The 20,491-nt window shown below is 46.6% G+C and overlaps 1 protein-coding gene across 3 annotated transcripts in view; it reads right to left on the bottom strand.

The window, feature by feature from the left end:
• LOC310749379 (cell surface hyaluronidase CEMIP2-like) overlaps positions 1-20,491 on the bottom strand; it is a 98,819-nt gene extending 78,328 nt beyond the window's left edge. For 2 of the 3 annotated variants that reach the window (XR_014541592.1, XM_083586171.1), the window contains exons 1-3: positions 20,177-20,491; positions 15,419-15,682; positions 12,538-13,029 (exon numbers count right to left, since the gene is read on the bottom strand). Coding sequence is in view for 2 of the 3 variants with exons in the window: in XM_083586171.1 (XP_083442297.1) it covers positions 12,538-13,029; positions 15,419-15,682; positions 20,177-20,204 (784 nt within the window). In the remaining variant the exon portion in view is untranslated. The remainder of the gene's footprint in view (positions 1-12,537; positions 13,030-15,418; positions 15,683-20,176) is intronic. The other variant, XM_083586172.1, reaches the window with a different exon arrangement.

Consider the following 20,491-nt stretch of genomic DNA (forward strand, 5'->3'; position numbering starts at 1 on the left):
TAGTCGGAATCTCCTTTCTTGAAGCCCTGGGTTCGAGTCCTGCCCTCCAGAGCAGGAGAAAACAAGCTTGTTCCCTCTTCCATGTGACAGCCCTTGAGATATTTGAAGATGGCTACCGGATCGTCCCTTTCCCAACCCACCAGTTGAAGAGCAGTTCTCTCTGCACAACTATGAAAGGAGCAGGAGCCCCTGGCCAAATTTGGATGGGCTCACCCCTTCCTTCTTTGTATCATGGGTTCTGAAATAAACACCCACGTAGTGGCCGTTCTCCCAAATTTCAGCGGTGCTCTATGAGACACTAACATTTGCTGCCCCCCCATGCCCATCAACATCATTGTTGCAGCGCCCCCTGAACCCAGGGCAGTCAAACTGCCCATGCGACCCTAAAATTGCCTCTGACTCACAAGCTGGGAATGCAAGTCCCATTGTGTTTAACAGTGATTAATCAGGACCAGCTTCAGATTAGAGAAGACCTTTCTCAAGTGCCCCCCCCCCCATCCTCCTGGCAGCCTTATCCAGCAAAGAGCAGCATCACTCCATAGCTGTCAACTTTTCCCTTTTCTTGCGAGGAATCCTATTCGGAATAAGGGAATTTCCCTTTAAAAAGGGAAACGTTGACAGCTATGCATCACTCTGATCCAGTGTCTGCATCTGTGAGCCACCATTTTAATTTCCCACAATGCCCCACCACTGCAATGCTATGGCAGGGGCATTGTGGGAAATTAAAACAGCGGCTCTGCTTTGACTCAGCCACTTGTTGCGAGGGGAAGAGGGGGCTGTCCATGCTGGGTGCTGGGTAAAGGTAAAGGGACCCCTGACCATTAGGCCCAGTCCATTAGGCCCAGCACAGCTCCACCCCGAGGTCCAGCCTGTACTTAATCCCAAATCACAGAATTGTAGAGTTGGAAGGGACCCTGTGGATCATCTATTCCAACCCCCTGCAATGCAGCTGTCCCTTACGGGGATCGAACCCGCAACCTTGGCATGATCAACACCACACTCTAACCAACTGAGCTATCCAGTCTTGTTAGTGTGCCCAGGAAATACAGTCCTGGTTTAACTGTACCAAGCTCAGGAAAGAGATCAAAGAGGGCAGTTGGCTCAGGATGCCCATAGCAAAGGCAAAAGAGCAACAGGATCAATCAGCCCCTTTCCCCAAAGGTGTCATGCAGGGGGTGGGGAACAGGACCATTGCTCAGTGGTTAGAGCACATGCCTCTCCAGGTAGGGTTCCCAGTCTGAAATCCAGCTGTGCTGTTGCCTGTCAGTGTAGACGCCTCTGAGCTAGATGGACCAATGGTCTGACTCAGTACAATGCAGCTTCCTGTGTTTCTACGAATTTCTGTTACTCCTTATAATGAGACAGGATGTACCGTTTCTTACAGATGCTTATCAAACCTGAGATCCAGACACACCCACAGTGAGAAATGCAATGTCTGCTGGCAGTGGGAGGGCTGTAATGCAGCGAGACATACAGGATAATAATTTGTACTAACATTTTGTTCTTTCTTCCAGAATTAAATTACCCAACTGACCACGGAGGAGGGCTTGTTGTTTTCACCCACAATATACACACACTCATTCTTCATGTTACCACATTGGTTTTGCAGAATCGTGTAGCCGCAGGTCCCGATCCTATGCAAATCTTCCTGGGAGCTGCTGACATCTAGCCCAATGGTTGCCATGAATTTGATTTTGAATTGATTTTTAAAGGAATTGATTTTAGAATGTTGTGTTATTTTTATTGTTGTTAGCCGCTCTGAGCCGGGCTTTGGCTGGGGAGGGCGGGATATAAATAAAATATTATTATTATTATTATTATTATTATCCAAGAGACAATGGAGTGTGCCTCCGGGGGTGAAGTCAAACTGCTGGAGAATCACAGCACCTGCTGTGGCTGCAGATACCAGTAACTCATTACTGCTGCCTCTAGTGTTGTTTTTGTTACGTTAGCAGCACCCAGGTGGCCCTTCCAGGGCGCAAGACTCTGCAGTGTGTATGGAGGTCCTGGGCTGCCCAGATGACAAGACCCCTCTCTCGGCCTTGCTGATGTGGTTCAAAGGAAAGCAGAATTATATTTAATATTCAACCAGCCAATTATATTACCTTCATTAGGGGGCTGTTTTTCCCACACTGCCAAATTAACTTTGCACTTCAGAGATTCGTAAGGACTGCCTTCCGGCATCAGACCAAAGTTTCATCTAGCCCAGGATTCTGCTTCCAACACTGACTGGCAAGATTCCCCTGGGAGTCCCAGGGGCACAAAAGAAGATGCTTGACCTCGCTGCCTTGTATTGAGAGGTATACTGTTCCACTAAACTATCATGGCTAACGGCTGCTGATTGACCAATGCACCATGGATTTGACTAGAGTCCTAAAGGTAAAGGGACCCCTGACCATTAGGTCCAGTCGTGACCAACTCTGGGGTTGCGGTGCTCATCTAGCTTTACTGGCCGAGGGAGCCGGCGTACAGCTTCTGGGTCATGTGGCCAGCATGACTAAGCCGCTTCTGGCGAACCAGAGCAGTGCACGGAAACGCTGTTTACCTTCCCGCCGGAGTGGTACCTATTTATCTACTTGCACTTTGACGTGCTTTCGAACTATAGGGTAAAAAGATAAAGAACCCCTGGATGGTTAAGTCCAGTCAAAGGCAACTATGGGGTTGTGGCACTCGCCTCACTTTACAGGCCGAGGGAGCCGGCGTTTGTCCACAGACAGCAGGACCTATTCAAGTTTAAAGGTAAAGGGACCCCTGACCATTAGGTCCAGTTGTGGCCGACTCTGGGGTTGCGGCACTCATCTCGCTTTATTGGCCGAGGGAGCCAGAGTACAGCTTCCGGGTCATGTGGCCAGCAGGACTAAAACACTTCTGGAGCAAAGGAATACAGTGGTATCTCAGGTTACAGACACTTCAGGTTACAGACTCCGCTAACCCAGAAATAGTATCTCGGGTTAAGAACTTTGCTTCAGGATGAGAACAGGAATCGTGCTGTGGCAGCGGGAGGCCCCATTAGCTAAAGTGGTGCTTCAGGTTAAGAACAGTTTCAGGTTAGGAACAGACCTCCGGAACGAATTAAGTTCTTAACCCGAGGTACCACTGTACCATGACGGAAACCAGAATGCATGGAAACGCTGTTTACCTTCCCGCCAGAGTGGTACCTATTTATCTACTTGCACTGGTGTGCTTTTGAACTGCTAAGTTGGCAGGAGCTGGGACAGGGCAACGGGAGCTCACCCCGTCATGGGGATTCGAACCACCAGCCTTCCGATAGGCAAGCCCAAGTGGCTCAGTGGTTTAGACCACAGTTTAGAGCCCTACTATCACTGCAAGCACAGTGGCTAAGAGTTATAGAATCACAGTCCAATCCCCTGCAATGCAGGAATATGCAGCTGTCCTGTATGGGGACCGATCCTGTTATCAGCACCAAGCTCTAACCAACAGAACTATCCATATGCAGCGCAGCCCTATAATACATCAGGAATAGAGAAATTGCAAGAAATTGTGAACCTCCGGGTATAAGCTGGATTGTCAATTCACATGATCCCTGACCACAGGCCATGTTGGCTGGACTGATGGGGAAGCTGGGAGAGTCTACCACATCTGGAGACCTCACAAGTTAACATATATAATATTTATTCTCAGGCACATGTGTATAAGGGTTGCAGCCTAAGCTATAAATCAAGGTGCCTGGTTCAAATGGATGCAAAGTAGCCATAGGGCTCACTCCCAGCTTCACCTCTGCAGTGATAACACTGACCTGCCTCTGAGGGCTGTTGTAAAGTCACCAGGCCATTGTATGGGGAGTGCTTTGAACACTCAAGTGCACTAATGAACTCATGAGCAGGTTTCGAGCTATGAGCAACAGAAGTAATTAGATGATAATACAGTTTGACTATGATTTAATAGCTAGAAGGTGGGGTGTAGCAGAAGGGAGAAACAATAACTCCATGGGAAAAGGGGTGGGAAGTCGATAAGATTAAGAGAGAAGACTAAATTGTATTTTGATTGCATATGTTAAAAATGTTGAAACAATAAAATATAATTGGGGGGACCACTCAAGAGCACTATATAAATGCTAACAATTAACAGGACTTCCCCGCCCCAAACTGCACGCTCCAGTATGGAGTACTTGCCCCCACAGAGCAGGGGTATGGAACCTTCCAGCATCCCATGGGCCAACTAGGGCAGGTGGGCGAGACCACGCACTTGTCAATCATCTGATGACAGCATTCGTAAGCTGAAATCCTGCTTTCTAAGCAGGGTTGAGCTGTGCATGGAGTTCTCTAGGATGATCTTCCTCAGGGCCAAAAAACCCACCTCTCATCAGCTGATGGATGGAATGGGTTCGATCCTGCTTTCTGCAGACGTTGGGTTATGGCACCTCCTCCCCCCCCCAAATGCCCTGATTATGAATAACATATCGGGACCATGAATTTGATTAGTTAATTATGCATTTTATATATGAAAAAGACCTTCCCACCTCCCTTTTAAGGTCATAAACCTGTTGCCAATAAATTTCAGCGGGGTCCCCAAATTCTTGAATGCTGAGATTCTCTTTGCTCTGGACAATTTCACATTGCCATGTCATGTCAGTTCATGTCATGTCATGTCAGGTCAGGTCAGGTCAGGTCTCACTCACTCTCTCTCACACACACACCCCTTTACAACTTAAACCAGGGATGGAAATCCACCTGCAGGCCTGGAGACTGAATATGGCCCCCAGAGTTCTCTAACCAGCCCTCAAGACTCTCCCCCTCATCAATCCTGCTCCACGCCACCCTTGAGTGCTGTTGCCTGGCTGGATAGTGCAGTTTGATTGTGCCCCTTGCTTTCCTGGACAGAGAACAGAGGGATGTGTGTGGAACCTTCTGACTTTTGCTTGGCTGTATCGGTTGCCCCCTTGGCCAACCCACTACAGTCGTACCTTGGAAGTCGAATGGAATCCATTTCAGAAGTCCGTTTGACTTCCAAAACCAAATCGCTGCTTTTGATTGGCCGCAGGAAGCTCCTGCAGCCAATCAGAAGTGGCAGAAGCCCCGTCAGACATCCGGGTTCCAAAAGAATGTCCGCAAATCGGAACAGTCACTTCTCGGTTTGCAGCATTTGGGAGCCAAAATGTCCAAGTTCCAGGGCATTCATGGCTCCACCAGCCTTGGACCTTTAAAAAAATTGGCATCCAATGGAAAGCCAACCAATGCTCAGTTGCATCATCCAACATTGTGGAACGGTATCCATGGATGTTCTCCCCAACTGAAGCCTGGGATGGATGCCCAACCAGGCTTCTTGGGGAAATCCTGGCTGATTATTACCTAGTCATTAATCTGGATTTTTTCGTACTCAGAACTGAGGGGTGAAAATGGTTCCTCACCCCATGACTTAAACACACCTAATCTTTAATAGCTGCAATGGCATGAGCTAACACAAGGACAGGGAAAGCATGTGGCCCTCCAGACCTCCCTGACTGGCCCTTGGGACTCTCCATAGGCTACACACCCCTTGAGTGTGTTTGCCTAGCCAGGATGTGCCCTTGAACTCTGCTAACGCCTCCTGAGTGCCTGGATGGCTAGACAGGGAAACTAGCCCACTGTACAAAGGGAAGGCTTACAGTCATTGCTTCATCAACCCGGGTCCTTCCAAAGTGTTTGTCCCCCATGGAAAGTCCAGTTATTAGTGGTCCTTAGTTAATCATGCCCATTCATTTCCATAGGTCTACTCTGAGAAGGACTAGCATTGGATGCAACCCCAAACATGGCTTCTCAGCACAATCCAGTTTATGTTTACCTAGTCATTACTCGGAATTTTTGTGATTTTCTAACATTGTGGAATGGTGTCACTTAGGAAAAGCAGGTCGATGTTTACCTAATCATTCACCTGAATTATTTCATAATCCTTTATCTTTGAGTTTGATGGCTATTTAAAGACATGGGAAATCTAAAGTCCCCGAAATCATTATATTTTGCAGCACACTCAACCAATCATGTTTACTGGTAAGTCACCCCCCACAAATGTCAAAAGGGCTTGCTCCTGAGTAAATGCACACATTATTGCAGTCTCGGACTACTTCTGATGCACTTATTATATGCATAATCTTACTATTTTGCTTTTCACGTTGCTTATATAATACCTAGTGTATCGTCTGAACAAACAATGTTTCTGAATTCCTCATTTCTTTGGGAAGATAAAATAAAAAGCCTCCACACACAAACACACACGCACACCACCCAACTATCTAAAGAGATACAGCCCTAGAAAAGCTTGGGCACGTGGTTTTCTTGGTTTTATAAACTGACTATGAATGTTAGCGCTAAAATTACAGTGGGCACAGAGGAACCCCACTCCCTAATTTTGGCTGGGTTTTTTTTTACACCAATCTTCTCAGCTATTGGTTTATTAGGCTACAGAATATGATATGGCTGAAAGTGGGAGATGAAACAATGGCTTGGACTTAGGCAGTGCTTTTTTTCTGGGGGGCACAGAGGTAGTGTACCCTTAAAAATTTTGTAAATTTAAGTTTGGCCTCATTGAGGGGCAGTATTAAAATATGAGTAGGAAAATGAGAATACCCCTAAACATTTAAAAAAAAACCAAACGCACTGGACTTAGGGTAGGGACCGCTTCCTTTCTACCCATAATTAGGGGTGGGCGAATATGTCAATTCCAATTTATTTCACAGTTTCTTATTTTTCCAGTCTTAAATTGGATTCTCCAATACTTTCACATCACTTAAAAAAAGAAATCCTCATAAAAATTCATTAGGATTTCTGTCCGAATTTCTCCTAATACTGTACACACATTATTGCAAAGCAATTTCCCCCTAATATGTGGTTCTTTTTGTTATTTTCAGTGATATATGCAATTATATGCACACTTTATCCTAGCAAATGCATCACTTGGGCGAATAACTGCTTTGCAAAATTCACAGAAGTGCAGAAAGAGGGCTGTGTTTCGGTTCTCACATTATTTCAGAAAGCGCAAAGTAAGTTCACATCTAAGTACAGACTGTATGGAGTTTCTCCTCCATCAGTATCCATAATTCGACTGTGAATCTGGTGGTGGTGTCTCCTCATAAGAACCACCAATGGGCATGGTTTTCAGAGAAACTAAAGCTCTAAGATGCTTCCGACAAAGCAATTCAAACATTTCTTTCTTTCCAAAATCTGGAAAGAAATATCATGCAGGAACAGAGAGGCGTGGCCCTTTCTTTTCTCTCTAGTCCACTCCCTCCTGACGGGTGTCCTGTTTCCTCCTGTTTGCCCAGATGGAGGAAGGAAGAACTAGTCACTTTTCACTGATGAATGAGGTTCACAGGGATCGAGTCAGTAACCCTGCAAATTTGACATTTCACAGAATATTCTCTCTCCGTGTGTTTTGCATTAGGAAGTCCCCTTTAAGATGTGCAACCCAATAGCATTCTAATGATAAGCCACTGAGTTCGTTTGGACTACAGTGGTACCTCAGGTTACAGACACTTCGGGTTACCAACGCTTCAGGTTACAGACTCCACTAACCCAGAAATAGTACCTCAGGTTAAGAACTTTGCTTCAGGATGAGAACAGAAATTATGCAGTGGCAGAGGGAGGCCCCATTAGCTAAAGTGGTACCTCAGGTTAAGGACGGTTTCAGGTTAAGAACGGACCTCCAGAAGGAATTAAGTTCTTAACCCAAGGTACCACTGTACATCTTTAGTAGGGATAAGGGAGATTCAGTTCAAACTTAACAAATGAACGTTTTCCGAAACGATACACAAAATGAAACACAGCCCCTCTTTTGAAATCCACACTGAATTTTGCAGTGCAGTTCTCCAGCCACATAACGCATGTCCAAAAATGCATGTTCTATATGGTACAGTGTGCGTATAAATGCATATACTGGTGAAACGAACATACAAAAATGCATTGTATTAAGGGGAAAATGGGTTTGCCAAAATGAGTACATCAATCAGGCAAAATTGAAGAGAAGAACTGCGTATGAAAAATTCACACCCAAAAATGCTGATGAATTTTTGTGAGGACATTGTGGGGGGGCGGGATTGCAAACTGATGTTGAAACATGGAGAACTGGTTGGACAAATGAGCAACTGAGACCAGGTTGACGTATTATTAGCTTATACCTTCTCTCAAGTAAATGTGGCTAAGATTCAGCTTTCCCACACTTTCTGCCCTGACCAGGCATCTGTTTGACAAGGGAGCACATGGTATTAGGAGTCATGTGTGGCCGGGCCTGCAGAATTCTATATCATTAAGTATCCAAACAAACCCCTGTGTTGCAAAGAGAATGTCAACAATGTCTAGGCAACACAATGACCATATACATATGTATTATATAATCTTTATAGAATTCCTTCAAATCATAAAAAGTTCAAAATGAAATCTTTAGTCTCAAAGACTCTGAAAATCTTTGAATGAAGCGAGGTACCAAACTTTGTACGGTGGAAGACAAGCTGTGAAGCTTTGTGTATTCAACAATGATGTCCAACACTGAACAGTAATTCCAGATCTTGACTACTGTTTCGTAGAATTCTTCGTCAGCGTGGTGGGTGGATATAGAATGTTTCATAAACCCATCTTATTTCAAATGAATGACTACATTATTACATGAGCACTGTTCCACAGCATTTGATATTTTCATTTAAGGGTATATACATTTATATACATTCCGCCGTATAAAGTTTAGTACCTTGCTTCATTTAAAGATTTTCAGAGACTTTGAGACTAAAGATTTCATTTTGAACTTTTTATGATTTGAAGGAATTCTATAAAGATTATCTATTATGTATGTATATGGTCATGGTGTTGCCTAGACATTGTTGAATTCTAGATCATGGCAGAAACCGTATGACACGGAAAATACCAGTTGCCAGGGAACAACAGTAGGAGAGAGCTGTTGCCTTCATGCTCTGCTTGTGAGCTTCCCAAAGGAATCTGGTTGGCCATAGCAGGGGGGAAATGCTTACCCTCTGCTCCAATCTACCAGAGGCCTTTTCACAATTGGGCAAATTCACAGAGGACAAGCTCTATCAGCAGGCATTGGTCATTCCAATTAAACTGAGCCGCCATGCTCAGGGAACGGGAGGTTGCATTAGCATGGTCCTTTAGCTGGATCCAGCCAGGTTTTTCTTATGTTTTCTTGGCATGGTGATAGCTAGGCCAATAGTGAGCCAAATACCAGAGCTGTGCCTTTGAAATCTGGCCAGTGGATTATTCTTTTCAGATTTCACAATGGTTCAGTCTTTAGGAAGACACAAAATCTGCCTTTAATTGTCATGCCCTACAGCTAGAAATTATTGCAATTTGCAGGGGGGCTGGGGGAGATAACCAGGTTTCCCAACTCCATAAATTCCCCATCCGGCAACTTACAAAAAGCCAAATGAATAGGAAGTGTGTTTTGCTCATTGATAAATATCTGGGTCATATTTCCATCATACATTTAAAGAGCTGTGATACCCCTTTAAGTAGTCATGGCTTCACCCAAAGAATTCTGGGAGCTGTAGTTTGTTAAGGGTGCTAGGCATTGTTAGGAAGAGACTGATTTTCCACTTGGCATCCTTAACAAACTACAGCACCCAGAATTCTTCAGAAATGAAACAGGGACCCTCTGATCTGAATCTCACTTCAGCCAGGAACTCACTAGATAGGCAAGGTGGTTTCTCTCAGCCTCACTCTTCCCCCGCCAAATCTGCAAAATGAGAATAATGATGATAGCTGTCAACTTTCAGATTTGAAAATAAGGGATCAGCAGCCCCGAAAATAAGGGAACAGCAGCCTCACCTGTCCCAGGGACAGTCTACGGGATATCTAACAATCCGGGATAGCAGCAGGAAGCAGCGGGAAACGGCGCTGGAATAAGGGAATTTCCCACAAAAAAAGGGAAGGTTGACAGCTATGATAATGATACCATTATATGTTGCAGGGTGTTTGTTAAATGCTTTGAACACCTGAAAATACCATATACAGCAGTACCTCGGGTTAAGTACTTAATTCGTTCCGGAGGTCCGTTCTTAACCTGAAACTGTTCTTAACCTGAGGTACCACTTTAGCTAATGGGGCCTCCCGCGGCCGCCGTGCGATTTCTGTTCTCATCCTGAAGCAAAGTTCTTAACCCGAGGTACTATTTCTGGGTTAGTGGAGTCTGTAACCTGAAGCGTACGTAACCTGAAGTGTATGTAACCCGAGGTACCACTGTAATGCTAAGTATTATTGGAACCTTCAAGCCCAGATCCAAAAGTTGGAGCTTGGACCAATGTTTTTGCCAAGAAATAAAAGCTAAGTGCCCTTTTAAGGGGAGGGGGGGGAATAAAAAGTGAGAGGAGACTAATCAGAGAAAAGGAGGAATCAGATTTCACACATTCAAAGAAAAATGAGACCCTATTTTGCAGATAAGAATTAAAAAGAGGTCCCTCTCTGCACAGCGATCTTCTCTAAGAAAAGACTTAAGATAGATTTATGCAAATATTTAAGTGCTGCAATCTCACTTTAACCAACAGAGGTCGCCTTTACACACCGATCACCTCTCTAATGCCTTTCCTATTGATCTTATCATGGAAACATTTTTGCACCAGGGATCATCAATACGCTCTGTGTATGTTCCACTTAATTCATAAAATGGCAATTTTAGAAATGCCATTTTGGATGCAAGCGCTTTGTCGGGGGGAAACAGGTTGATGAATGCCAACAATACAGTAAGCCCGCGACTTACACACATTTAACTTGTGCGCATTCAGCCTTGCCCGCTTGGCAAAATACCGTAATTTTCCATGTATAAGACTAGGGTTTTTTCCCTTAAAAATAATGTCAAAAATTGGGGGGCATCTTATACACGGATAGCCATCTCTCCCCCCCCACCCCATTTTCTTAAATCAGAGTCCCCAAAAATAGGGGGCATCTTATACATGGGGGCGTCTTATAGACAGGAAAAAATACGGTAATTTAAAAAAAAAATTAAGGGGGGTGGAAAGCAAGCAGACATCCAGAATAGAAGACTTTGGCAATCTCACCCACCATTGCACCCAATGTGTTTTGACTATACGTGATTTTGGCTTTAGGTGCAATCCCCAGAACATAACCCCCATGCAATATTTCCCTCTATTTATAATGTCCAGGCATGGAGTGCCCTTGCAAACAGCAAAAAGGGCACATGAGAATTGTAGCTCTTTGAGGGGAAGAGGTGTCTCATAACAACACTCGGCGCCCATAACAAACTACAGTTCCCAGGATTCTTTGGAGGAAGCCGTGGCTGTTTAGAGTGGTATGATTCTGCTTTAAATGTGTCAGTTTGCATTTCTTAGTACAGAAAGTATTGATCTGATGTGTAGAGATCTTTCCTATTCTATTTAATGCAAGAGGGTTCTGGAAGCTTCTCTATGTGGAAGAAAGAAGCAGAAGGTTCCTGGTGTTTGGGTTATTCCTTCAGAGAAGCTGAGTACAGCTGGATTAAACTGGTTCTGTTATCTCTTTCAGTCAAGGCAGGGGTCAGCAAAGTTTTCAGCAAGGGGCCGGTCCACTGTCCCTCAGACCTTGTGGGGGACCGGACTATATTTGGGGGGGGAATGAAGGAATTCCTATGCCCCACAAATAACCCAGAGATGCACTTTAAATAAAAGGACACATTCTACTCATGTAAAAACACGCTGGTCCGCGGGCCAGATTTAGAAGGCAATTGGGCCGGATCCGGCCCCCGGGCCTTAGTTTGCCTACCCACCACTCAAAATCATGCTGACTATAAAAGTAGGACCAGAAGGAGCCAGGGTTTCACTTTCTCTTTCTATCTCTTTTCCTTCTGGTGTGTTCTATACATAGTATGCTTAGTGTTAAGGTTAGACTTATTATAGGTTATTGTAAGTTTAAGTTGAGTCTGCTGCAACTGGATTTCTTGTGGACTGTGCCAGTCCTGAATGTATTGGATTTATGAGCATTATGCTCATTTGCCTTCAGTAGCAGTAAAGCTCTGCTGGATGAAATACAATTACCTCTGGTCTATTTTTGGGAATCCTGCAACATGTGTAAGTACAGTGGTACCTCAGGTTAAGTACTTAATTCGTTCCGGAGGTCCGTTCTTAACCTGAAACTGCTCTTAACCTGAAACACCACTTTAGCTAATGGGGCCTCCTGCTGCCGCTGCGCCGCTACCACACGATTTCTGTTCTCATCCTGAAGCAAAGTTCTTAACCCAAGGTACTATTTCTGGGTTAGCGGAGTCTGTAACCTGAAGTGTATGTAACCTGAAGTGTATGTAACCCGAGGTACCACTGTACATTGGAAACTACTCTGGATCATACTGAGTAGAATTCAATGACAGAAATGTATGGTGCAGATAGGGACTTCATGTGACTCTCAGAATGGCTGAAAAGGTTCACACAAAGAGCTATATCATGCTACAAACTCCGCCCGTTTTGGTTCTGGACCCACCCATCAGCTGTGGCTCCACCCACCATCCAAGATGGTCTCTGTGTGGTTTTCCCAAAAGTCAATGGCCCCTCACAAAGTAGCCGCCCCCCATCCTTGCTGCAGAGGAACATGCACCATCTCTTTGCACACCTACCATTTTGTTTCGCTTCAGGCTTAGCCAGATGTTTCTTTGTTTCAAGCATCCAGTTCCTTGAGGGCATCTTGGAGGGATTCATTTCAACCACCACTCCCACATTTCTCAGCAGCCGATGGACCCAGTGTAAGAACGAAGGCTTTACTTTGGAATGCAAGAGTTTGTGAGGATTCAGCTGGATTTGGGGTGGGTCATCTGGATGGTCACAGCTTTGGCGCTGAACGAGAGCAGCAGCCAAGCTAGGCCCGAAAGCTTTCACCAAGACATATCGGGAAAACTTCAGGAGCAGATCACACGTTCCTCGCTCAACCTCCATCTTCGCCGTCAAGTTCTGACTTGTTAACAACTGCATTTGCTCCTCGCGACTTAGCGGGCTGTTACTTCTGAGCGGGTCCATGAATTTAGAAGATTCAGGGGCCTCTGGGAGAATCCTCTGAAACAGCTCCTTATAATCTGTATCCCATAAAGAACTGTTTGGATTCAGGCTATTTTCTGAAACAATCATAAATATCGTAAGAACTCTGTTTGTGGCACTTCATTGCCCCTAAAATATTTATTTTTCCAATAGGTTATCACAAGATTCATTTGACCACATGCAGCTGTATTTAAAATGCACCCCGTTAACATATACTCTCAGGACCCAGAATAACTTTTAGGTGTGTTTTCTCCCATTATATACTAAAAATAATAAATGAATAAGCACCTCCCTGTTCTGTAAGAGCAGCTCAGAAAGGTTCACTGAGGTCCAGCTTCAAGGGCCTTCTGCCTCGTTCCCTCCCTGCAAGAAGTGAGGTTGCAGGGAACCAGGCAGAGGGCCTTCTCAGTAGTGGCACCTGCCCTGTGGAATGCCCTCCCACCAGATGCCAAGGAAATAAACAACTACAGTCATACCTTGGGTTGAATGTGCTTCAGGTTGAGCACATTCGAGTTGCACTCCTTGGCAACCGGGAAGTAACAGAGCGCATAACTTCCGGGTTTCGCCGCTTGCGCATGTGCAGACGCTCAAAATGACGTCATGCGCATGCGCAGCGAAAAGTGACACGTGCGCGCGCAGACATACCGTCGTTAGTTACGTTTGCTTCTAGATGCGAACGGGTCTCGGGAACGGATCCCGTTCGTATCCAGAGGTACCACTGTACCTGACTTTTAGAAGACATCTGAAAGCAGCCCAGTTTAGGGAAGTTTTTAATGTTGGATGTTTTATCGCGTTTTTAATATTCTGTTGGGAGCCATCCAGAGTGGCTGGGGAAACGTTCATGAAATAAGGCACCGAGGAGATCCCTGATGGATCAAGACAAAGGCCCATCCAGTCAGACATTCTGTTCTCACAGCTGCCAGGACACAGATGTGGAATCTCAAGCTCAGATGTGGGCCTCTGGATCTCTCTATTTGGCCCAGTCCACACCCTCTATCATCATGCTACACCCCTTAATGGCCCATTGTGTACCCTCCTCAAGTATTTTTGCCTGGCTGGACTGAGTCCTTGCAGTGCGTAAATACCTCACACTTGTCTGGATGGAAGACGAAGTGATTAGGGTGGTTGTATGTGGAAACCTCTGACTTTTTCTGTACAAACTAAAGGTTCACTCCTGTTGCTCACTTCTGCCTCTGGTTCCTCCCAGCACTGGCATGTGGCCCCCAGGAGGTTGCCCAAGATGTAAAGTGGCCCTCGAGCTGAGTTAGATCCCCTGCTCCTGAATCATAGCACCCAACTCCTAGGGGCCAAGGTCCCTTTGGCCCACCAATAAAAAAATTGAGGAGGCCACCCTCCAACCCAAAGTTGATGGGCATCACCATTCAAATACTGTGCCTGTGAGATGTCTTGAGATCAATTATGTGGAGTGGGGCTCAGCTTCCCCTAATAGTAATAGTAAATTATTATTTGTACCCCGCCCATCTGGCTGGGTTTCCCCAGCCACTCTGGGCGGCTTCCAACAAAGATTAAAAATACATTAAAATGTCACACATTAAAAACTTCCCTGAACAGGGCTGCCTTCAGATGTCTTCTAAATGTCAGGTAGTTGTTTATTTCCTTGACATCTGATGGGAGGGCATTCCACAGGGCAGGCGCCACTATTGAGAAGGCCCTCTGCCTGGTTCCCTGTAACCTCACTTCTTGCAGGAAGGTAACCGCCAGAAGGCCCTCGGAGCTGGACCTCAGTGCCCAGGCTGAACAATAGGGGTGGAGGTGCTCCTTCAGGGATACTGGGACAAGGCCATTTAGGGCTTTAAAGGTCAGCACCAACACCTTGAATTGTGCTCGGAAACGTACTAGGAGCCAATGTAGGTCTTTCAGGACCGGTGTTATATGGCCGCCCCCAGTCACCAGTCTAGCTGCCGCATTCTGGATTAGTTGTAGTTTCTACTACTTCAAAGGAGGCCCCTGTGGAGCGCATTACTTTTATTAAAGTTTGCAGCCCTTCCCTGAATGAAGGGAAGTACAGTTGTACCTTGGTTGGCGAACGCCTTGCGACTCAAACATTTTGGCTCCCGAATGCTGCAAACTTGGAAGTGAGTGTTCCAGTTTGCAAATGTTCTTTGGAACCCAAACGTCCGACACAGCTTCCGATTGGCTGCAGGAGCTTCCTGCAGCCAATCAGAAGCTGTGCCTTGGTTCTCGAACGTTTTGGAAGCATTCTTTCATCATGGGTGCTTTAGCTGAGATTCCTGCATCGCAGGGGGTTAGACTAGATGACTCTTGGGGTCTCTTCCAACTCTACAATTCTATGCTCTGTCCTGAATCTTCAAACATTCCGCTTCCTTGTGCAAACAGCCCCACCCACAAAACTGGGAATTCACTTGGATTCCATTGGCCATGTAGGGGTAAAGCAGATTTATTTCATCAGGGAAATGGATTTAAATGGTTGTTTAAATGTCTTACGTAAGCACCTGGCCGGCACGCAGGCAGACAGGAGGAGGAGACAGCCGGCTAATGCCAGGACACCGGACACAGGCACATGGTGGTAAGCTTGGTCCCTCCAATGGTGCCATTTCTCAGATCCTCTTCTTGGTCGGAGGGAGGGTGACTTTGGAAGTTCCCAAAGGAACAAATGGGTCAGTCTGGTCCCCCAAGGGTCTGTTCCTGCTGGCAGCAGCTTCTTAGAGGGAGGGAGCAGGAGAGAAGCAGCCCAGGGCCAGGGAAACCCTGCAAGAAACATAGAACACAGCTTTCCTCTCCGGAATCTGTACACTTTCTTCCTCAATGGGAGAGGATTTGCTTTGTAGGCAGAAGGTCCTGGTTTCAACCCCTGGTCTAGGTCAGAGGTCAGCAAACTTTTTCAGCAGGGGGCCAGTCCACTGTCCCTCAGACCTTGTGGGGGGCTGGACTATATTTTGAAAAAAAAAATAATGAACAAATTCCTATGCCCCACAAATAACCCAGAGGTGCATTTTAAATAAATGCACACATTCTACTCATGTAAAAACACCAGGCAGGCCCCACAAATAACCCAGAGATGCATTTTAAATAAAAGGACACTGTGGCGTTTGCCTCCTAGGTGTGTGACATCATGCTGGGTTCATAAGGAAAGGGTTAACTAATTGTAAAATGACTAACCAATAGGAACCCAACGGGAGTAGTTAGAATTAGAGTTAGAGTTGTTAATAAGTCAGTCTGGAGTTAGAGAAGAGACAGAGAGGATAAGTCTGCTAGTCTGATGTGGAAGAGTGAGAGAATCTGTTAAGAGGAGTCAGTCACACAGTTGATATAATCAGTCAGAAGGTATTAGGAAGGTATAGGCCGGTAAAGAAACTAAAGTTAAGAAACTGACAAGAATATTATCTGAGAAACCATAAACTTGTTAATACTTATAAAATAAACGTGTTTATTTGGTTCAATTTTAACAACCATCTGGACTCAGTGTTTTACCCGAGAGTAATGGGTTGGTGGCAGCGGGGAAGTAATCACAGTGGTGGCACAGGGATCAATAGACCGTCAAACATCCGGGGACCCTGTGTGATCGCCACAGACACATTCTACTCATGTAAAAACACGCTGATTCCCGGACTGTCCGCGCAGTGGCGTAGCGTGGGGGGTGCAGGGGGGGCGGGCCGCACCGGGCGCAACATCTGGGGTTAGGGCAAATCCATGGGTTAGGGGGCGCAAATCCACGGGTTAGGGGGCGCAAATCCACGGGTTAGGGGGCGCAAATTACTTGCCTTGCCCCGGGTGCTGACAACCCACGCTACGCCACTGTGTCCGCGGACCGGATTTAGAAGGCGATTGGGCCGCATCCGGGCCCCGGGCCTTAGTTTGCCTACCCACGCTCTAGGTAGATCAAGGAGGGAATCCTGTCTGAAATCCTTGGCAGCTGCTGCCACAGGGTAGACAAACATAGCTACAGGGTCCAATTCTGACGCATTATAATGTTGACTCCTATGTTTGACCTTTTAGGGAAGGACCACAGCACAGAGGCAGAGCTCCTGTCAGTGGGAGACCTACGTTTATGGGGCCCTGAACATCGAACTGTTATGGGGACCCCTTCCCAACCAGCAATGAGGTTTGGGTAACCAGTTAGCTTCTTCAGTTGGGTTGTTCCGTGACAGATCACTGCATTAAATAAAATAAATTTAAAATACTACATCTCAGATTTTGATTAAAATGGCTGTCCAGGATTATCTCACCCGTCAAAATCGCTGGGGTGAATAAAAATGCCCTATGTCTTATGGCTTTCAAGCCCCACATTGGGCAAAAGATTCCTACCTCGCAGGAGGTTGGACTAAATGACCCTCAAGGTCCCTCTGAACTCTACCATTCTAAGATACTATTTGGGGTGTGTATATGTGAAAATGAGGGAAATGTTCTATACATGCACAATGCATCATTGAATGATGAACTGACACCTAGAAAAGACCACAGTCAGTATAATACTTCATCTTAAGACACCTATGAGAAAGCATACTACACAAAGCACAAAATACACTTCATTCCAGCACTGCAAAGGATTGGACTAGGTGAAACTTGGGCTCCTTTCCAACTCTACGAGTCTTTATTTTTTCTGGTTTTTTGAGCAACATATTCACATTCAGTTTCATCATTGGAGAGCATAGCAGATCCACCACTTACCGCCAGTTAATAGTGTGGTGGACTCACCCCGCTAATTGCCCCCCAAATTATATAGAGCACACACAATTCAATGTTTGCCAGTTACACCGAGTTTGACAATTTACCACAAGCTATCGTGTGGGGAAAGAAATAGAGGCAGTGAGAGATTTAACTTTCTTGGGTTCCATGATCACAGCAGAAGTCACGAAATTAAAAGACGCCTGCTTCTTGGGAGAAAAGCAATGACAAACCTAAACAGCATCTTAAAAATCAGAGACATCACCTTGCCGACAAAGGTCCATATAGTTAAAGCTATGGTTTCCCCAATAGTGATGTAGTGAGAGCTGGTCCATAAGGAAGGCTGATCGCCAAAGAATTGATGCTTTTGAATTCTGGCGCTGGAGGAGACTCCTGAGAGTCCCATGGACTGCAAGAAGATCAGACCTATCCATTCTTAAGGAAATCAGCCCTGAGTGCTCACTGGAAGGACAGATCCTGAAGCTGAGGCTCCAATACTTTGGCCACCTCATGAGAAGAGAAGACTCCCTGGAAAAGACCCTGATTATGGGAATGATGGAGGGCACAAGGAGAAGGGGACGACAGAGGACGAGATGGTTGGACAGTGTTCTCGAAGCTACCAACATGAGTTTGAGCAAACTGTGGGAGGCAGTGGAAGACAGGAGTGCCTGGCGTGCTCTGGTTCATGGGGTCCCGAAGAGTCGGACATGACTAAAGGACTAAACAACAAGAACAACAAAGTGTGAGGGGGGGACTTGTGTGAGGGTTGCTGGGCTGCAATCGTGCAGTTTGGGAATCTGTAGTTTTAGACTTCGGAAGGTTCTCCCCTAGAAATGGTTTTAGTGAACAGCCTTTAAAACTGTAATGACAACCTGCTCATGTTGCCTTTCATTCTGCTGGACTTCTTGCCCCCAGAGTCCTGCCCTGTGGGGACCACCGCAGGACGAGTGAAATGACTCCAAAATACATTTTAGCGCCATCCCTGCAGACGGGAAGCTAATGCAGAGTTTTCCCTAGACAGGAAGAGCAGCTGCTAAAATCTCCTTGGGGGTTGGGATGCCCGGATCACGGTCTCTTTGTCTCGCCGCCTCCACCGGTCCAGGGAATGAGCTTCATTCACTCTCACCGCCTAGGAAGGCGAGGCATGTTTGCAATGCTCAGGAAGAGGGGCGCGGGAAGGACCGTCTAAGGACAAGCGAGCCGCTCCTCCCGGCAACCGGCTGAGGCTTCCCTTGCAACAGCTGCAGCCGCTCCGATTCTCTTTTCAAGACCTGAGCAGGCGGCGAATATGAGCCGGGCGCACATGGAGATGAAACGCATTCGGTGCGCACTCACCCCCTTGGAAGAATTCTGGGCACTGTAGTTTCTTAAGGGTTGGTGGGCATCGTAGCACTGCGAAGGGTAAACTACAGGGCCCATAAGTCTTTGGGGTGTCGGGTGGAAATAAATGCGCTTTAAAGGCTTAGTGTTCCAAAACGCGCGCACGTGCCTTGGAAGAGTCCTTGGCGCATCTAGGACTCTTATACTGGATCACTCATTAACAAACTGCAAAGCGATGGAAAAGGGTAAAAGGCGGATCCAGCTGATTTTAAACGGATCCTCATGAATTCATATGATTTTTTCATTCAAATTAAATAAAACCGCCATGACACTGTAGACCATGTCTTACTCTGTAGGCAGCATCAAAAATATCATGCGCCCACTGTTTCGTGGGGCCGCAGGAGCGCAAAAACATGGTTAAAAAACACGGATCCTCATGGATCCTCATGATTTTTGCACTAGATCGGCCCAAAGCGATCCTCCCCGAATTGGAAGGACGCAACGAGGTGAATGTGGCTTCGTGCAGTCCCGATCCCATGCATGGTTACTCGAGAGCAAGCTCCGTTGAGATTTGCTCCCCAGCAAAGTGTGCCGGGGATTGCAGCCTTGAGGCTCGATCCGCAGACGCAGTTAAACTTGGCAAGCAAGTCCATCCGGCTAACTGAAATGAAGCTTACTCCCAAGGAAGCGTCCTTAGGATCGCAGCCGAGCTAGCCCATCCCAGCTTAGGCGCAGTTCGCCGGAAGTCCCACCGAAGCCCTCCTTCCCATTAAGCGTGCCTAGAAATCCAGCCGGAGAGGCCCCGATCCACTTGCTGTCGTTACTCGGGAGTCAGCCGCAAGAAGGGGCACAAGACGTACTCTTCCTGCCCCCCCCCCCAAGGATGCCCCCATAGGATTCCCGCCGCCCGGCCCGATCCACGTGCACACTTTGCTCGGGAGCCTGAGTAACGTGAGTGGACATTTATCCCAAAACAGAACGCAGCGGGCCGTACAGCCTTGGTCTGATCCTAATAATAATAATAATAATTTTTATTTATACCCCGCCCTCCCCAGCCAAGGCCGGGCTCAGGGCGGCTGATCTGATAGGCAAAGAGAGGCATTTTTTCCAGCTTTTTGCGCCCTGATGAGGGAGTCTCCGGGAGGAGCTAAAGGACCAGGCAGGAGGAGCTTGGGCTGCCACGCTTTCCTATCGGCGCCCCCACCCCTCCACGTGGAACTGGGCTGCGGGTTCGAGTCCTACCCTCTCTCTCCTCACCTGGACGGTCGCGTCGTCTGTGCAACATCTTGCAATGGACGGTGGCAGCTGATCTTTCCCGCACGGCCTCTCTCTATCTCTCTTCCTCCTCAGCAGACGCCTCCGCCGCCTTCAACTGCAGCCAACTTGGAAGGAGGCAGTGTAACTAGCTGCTAGGCTTGCGGCCCTTCAGCCTCTTTGCATTTTAGGTGCCAAAACTTAGGCTGTCCCCAAGGCGAGATGATGCGAGGCCACCTCCCTCCCGCGTAGTTGCTTAGCAAAGAGCGATCTTCAGCTTGCAATCAATTTTGCACCCCGTTTCTATCCTTGCTTTTA

This window comes from Podarcis filfolensis (genome assembly GCF_964270895.1).
Source record: "Podarcis filfolensis genome assembly, chromosome: 14".
In the NCBI taxonomy this organism is placed as follows: Eukaryota; Metazoa; Chordata; class Lepidosauria; order Squamata; family Lacertidae; genus Podarcis; species Podarcis filfolensis.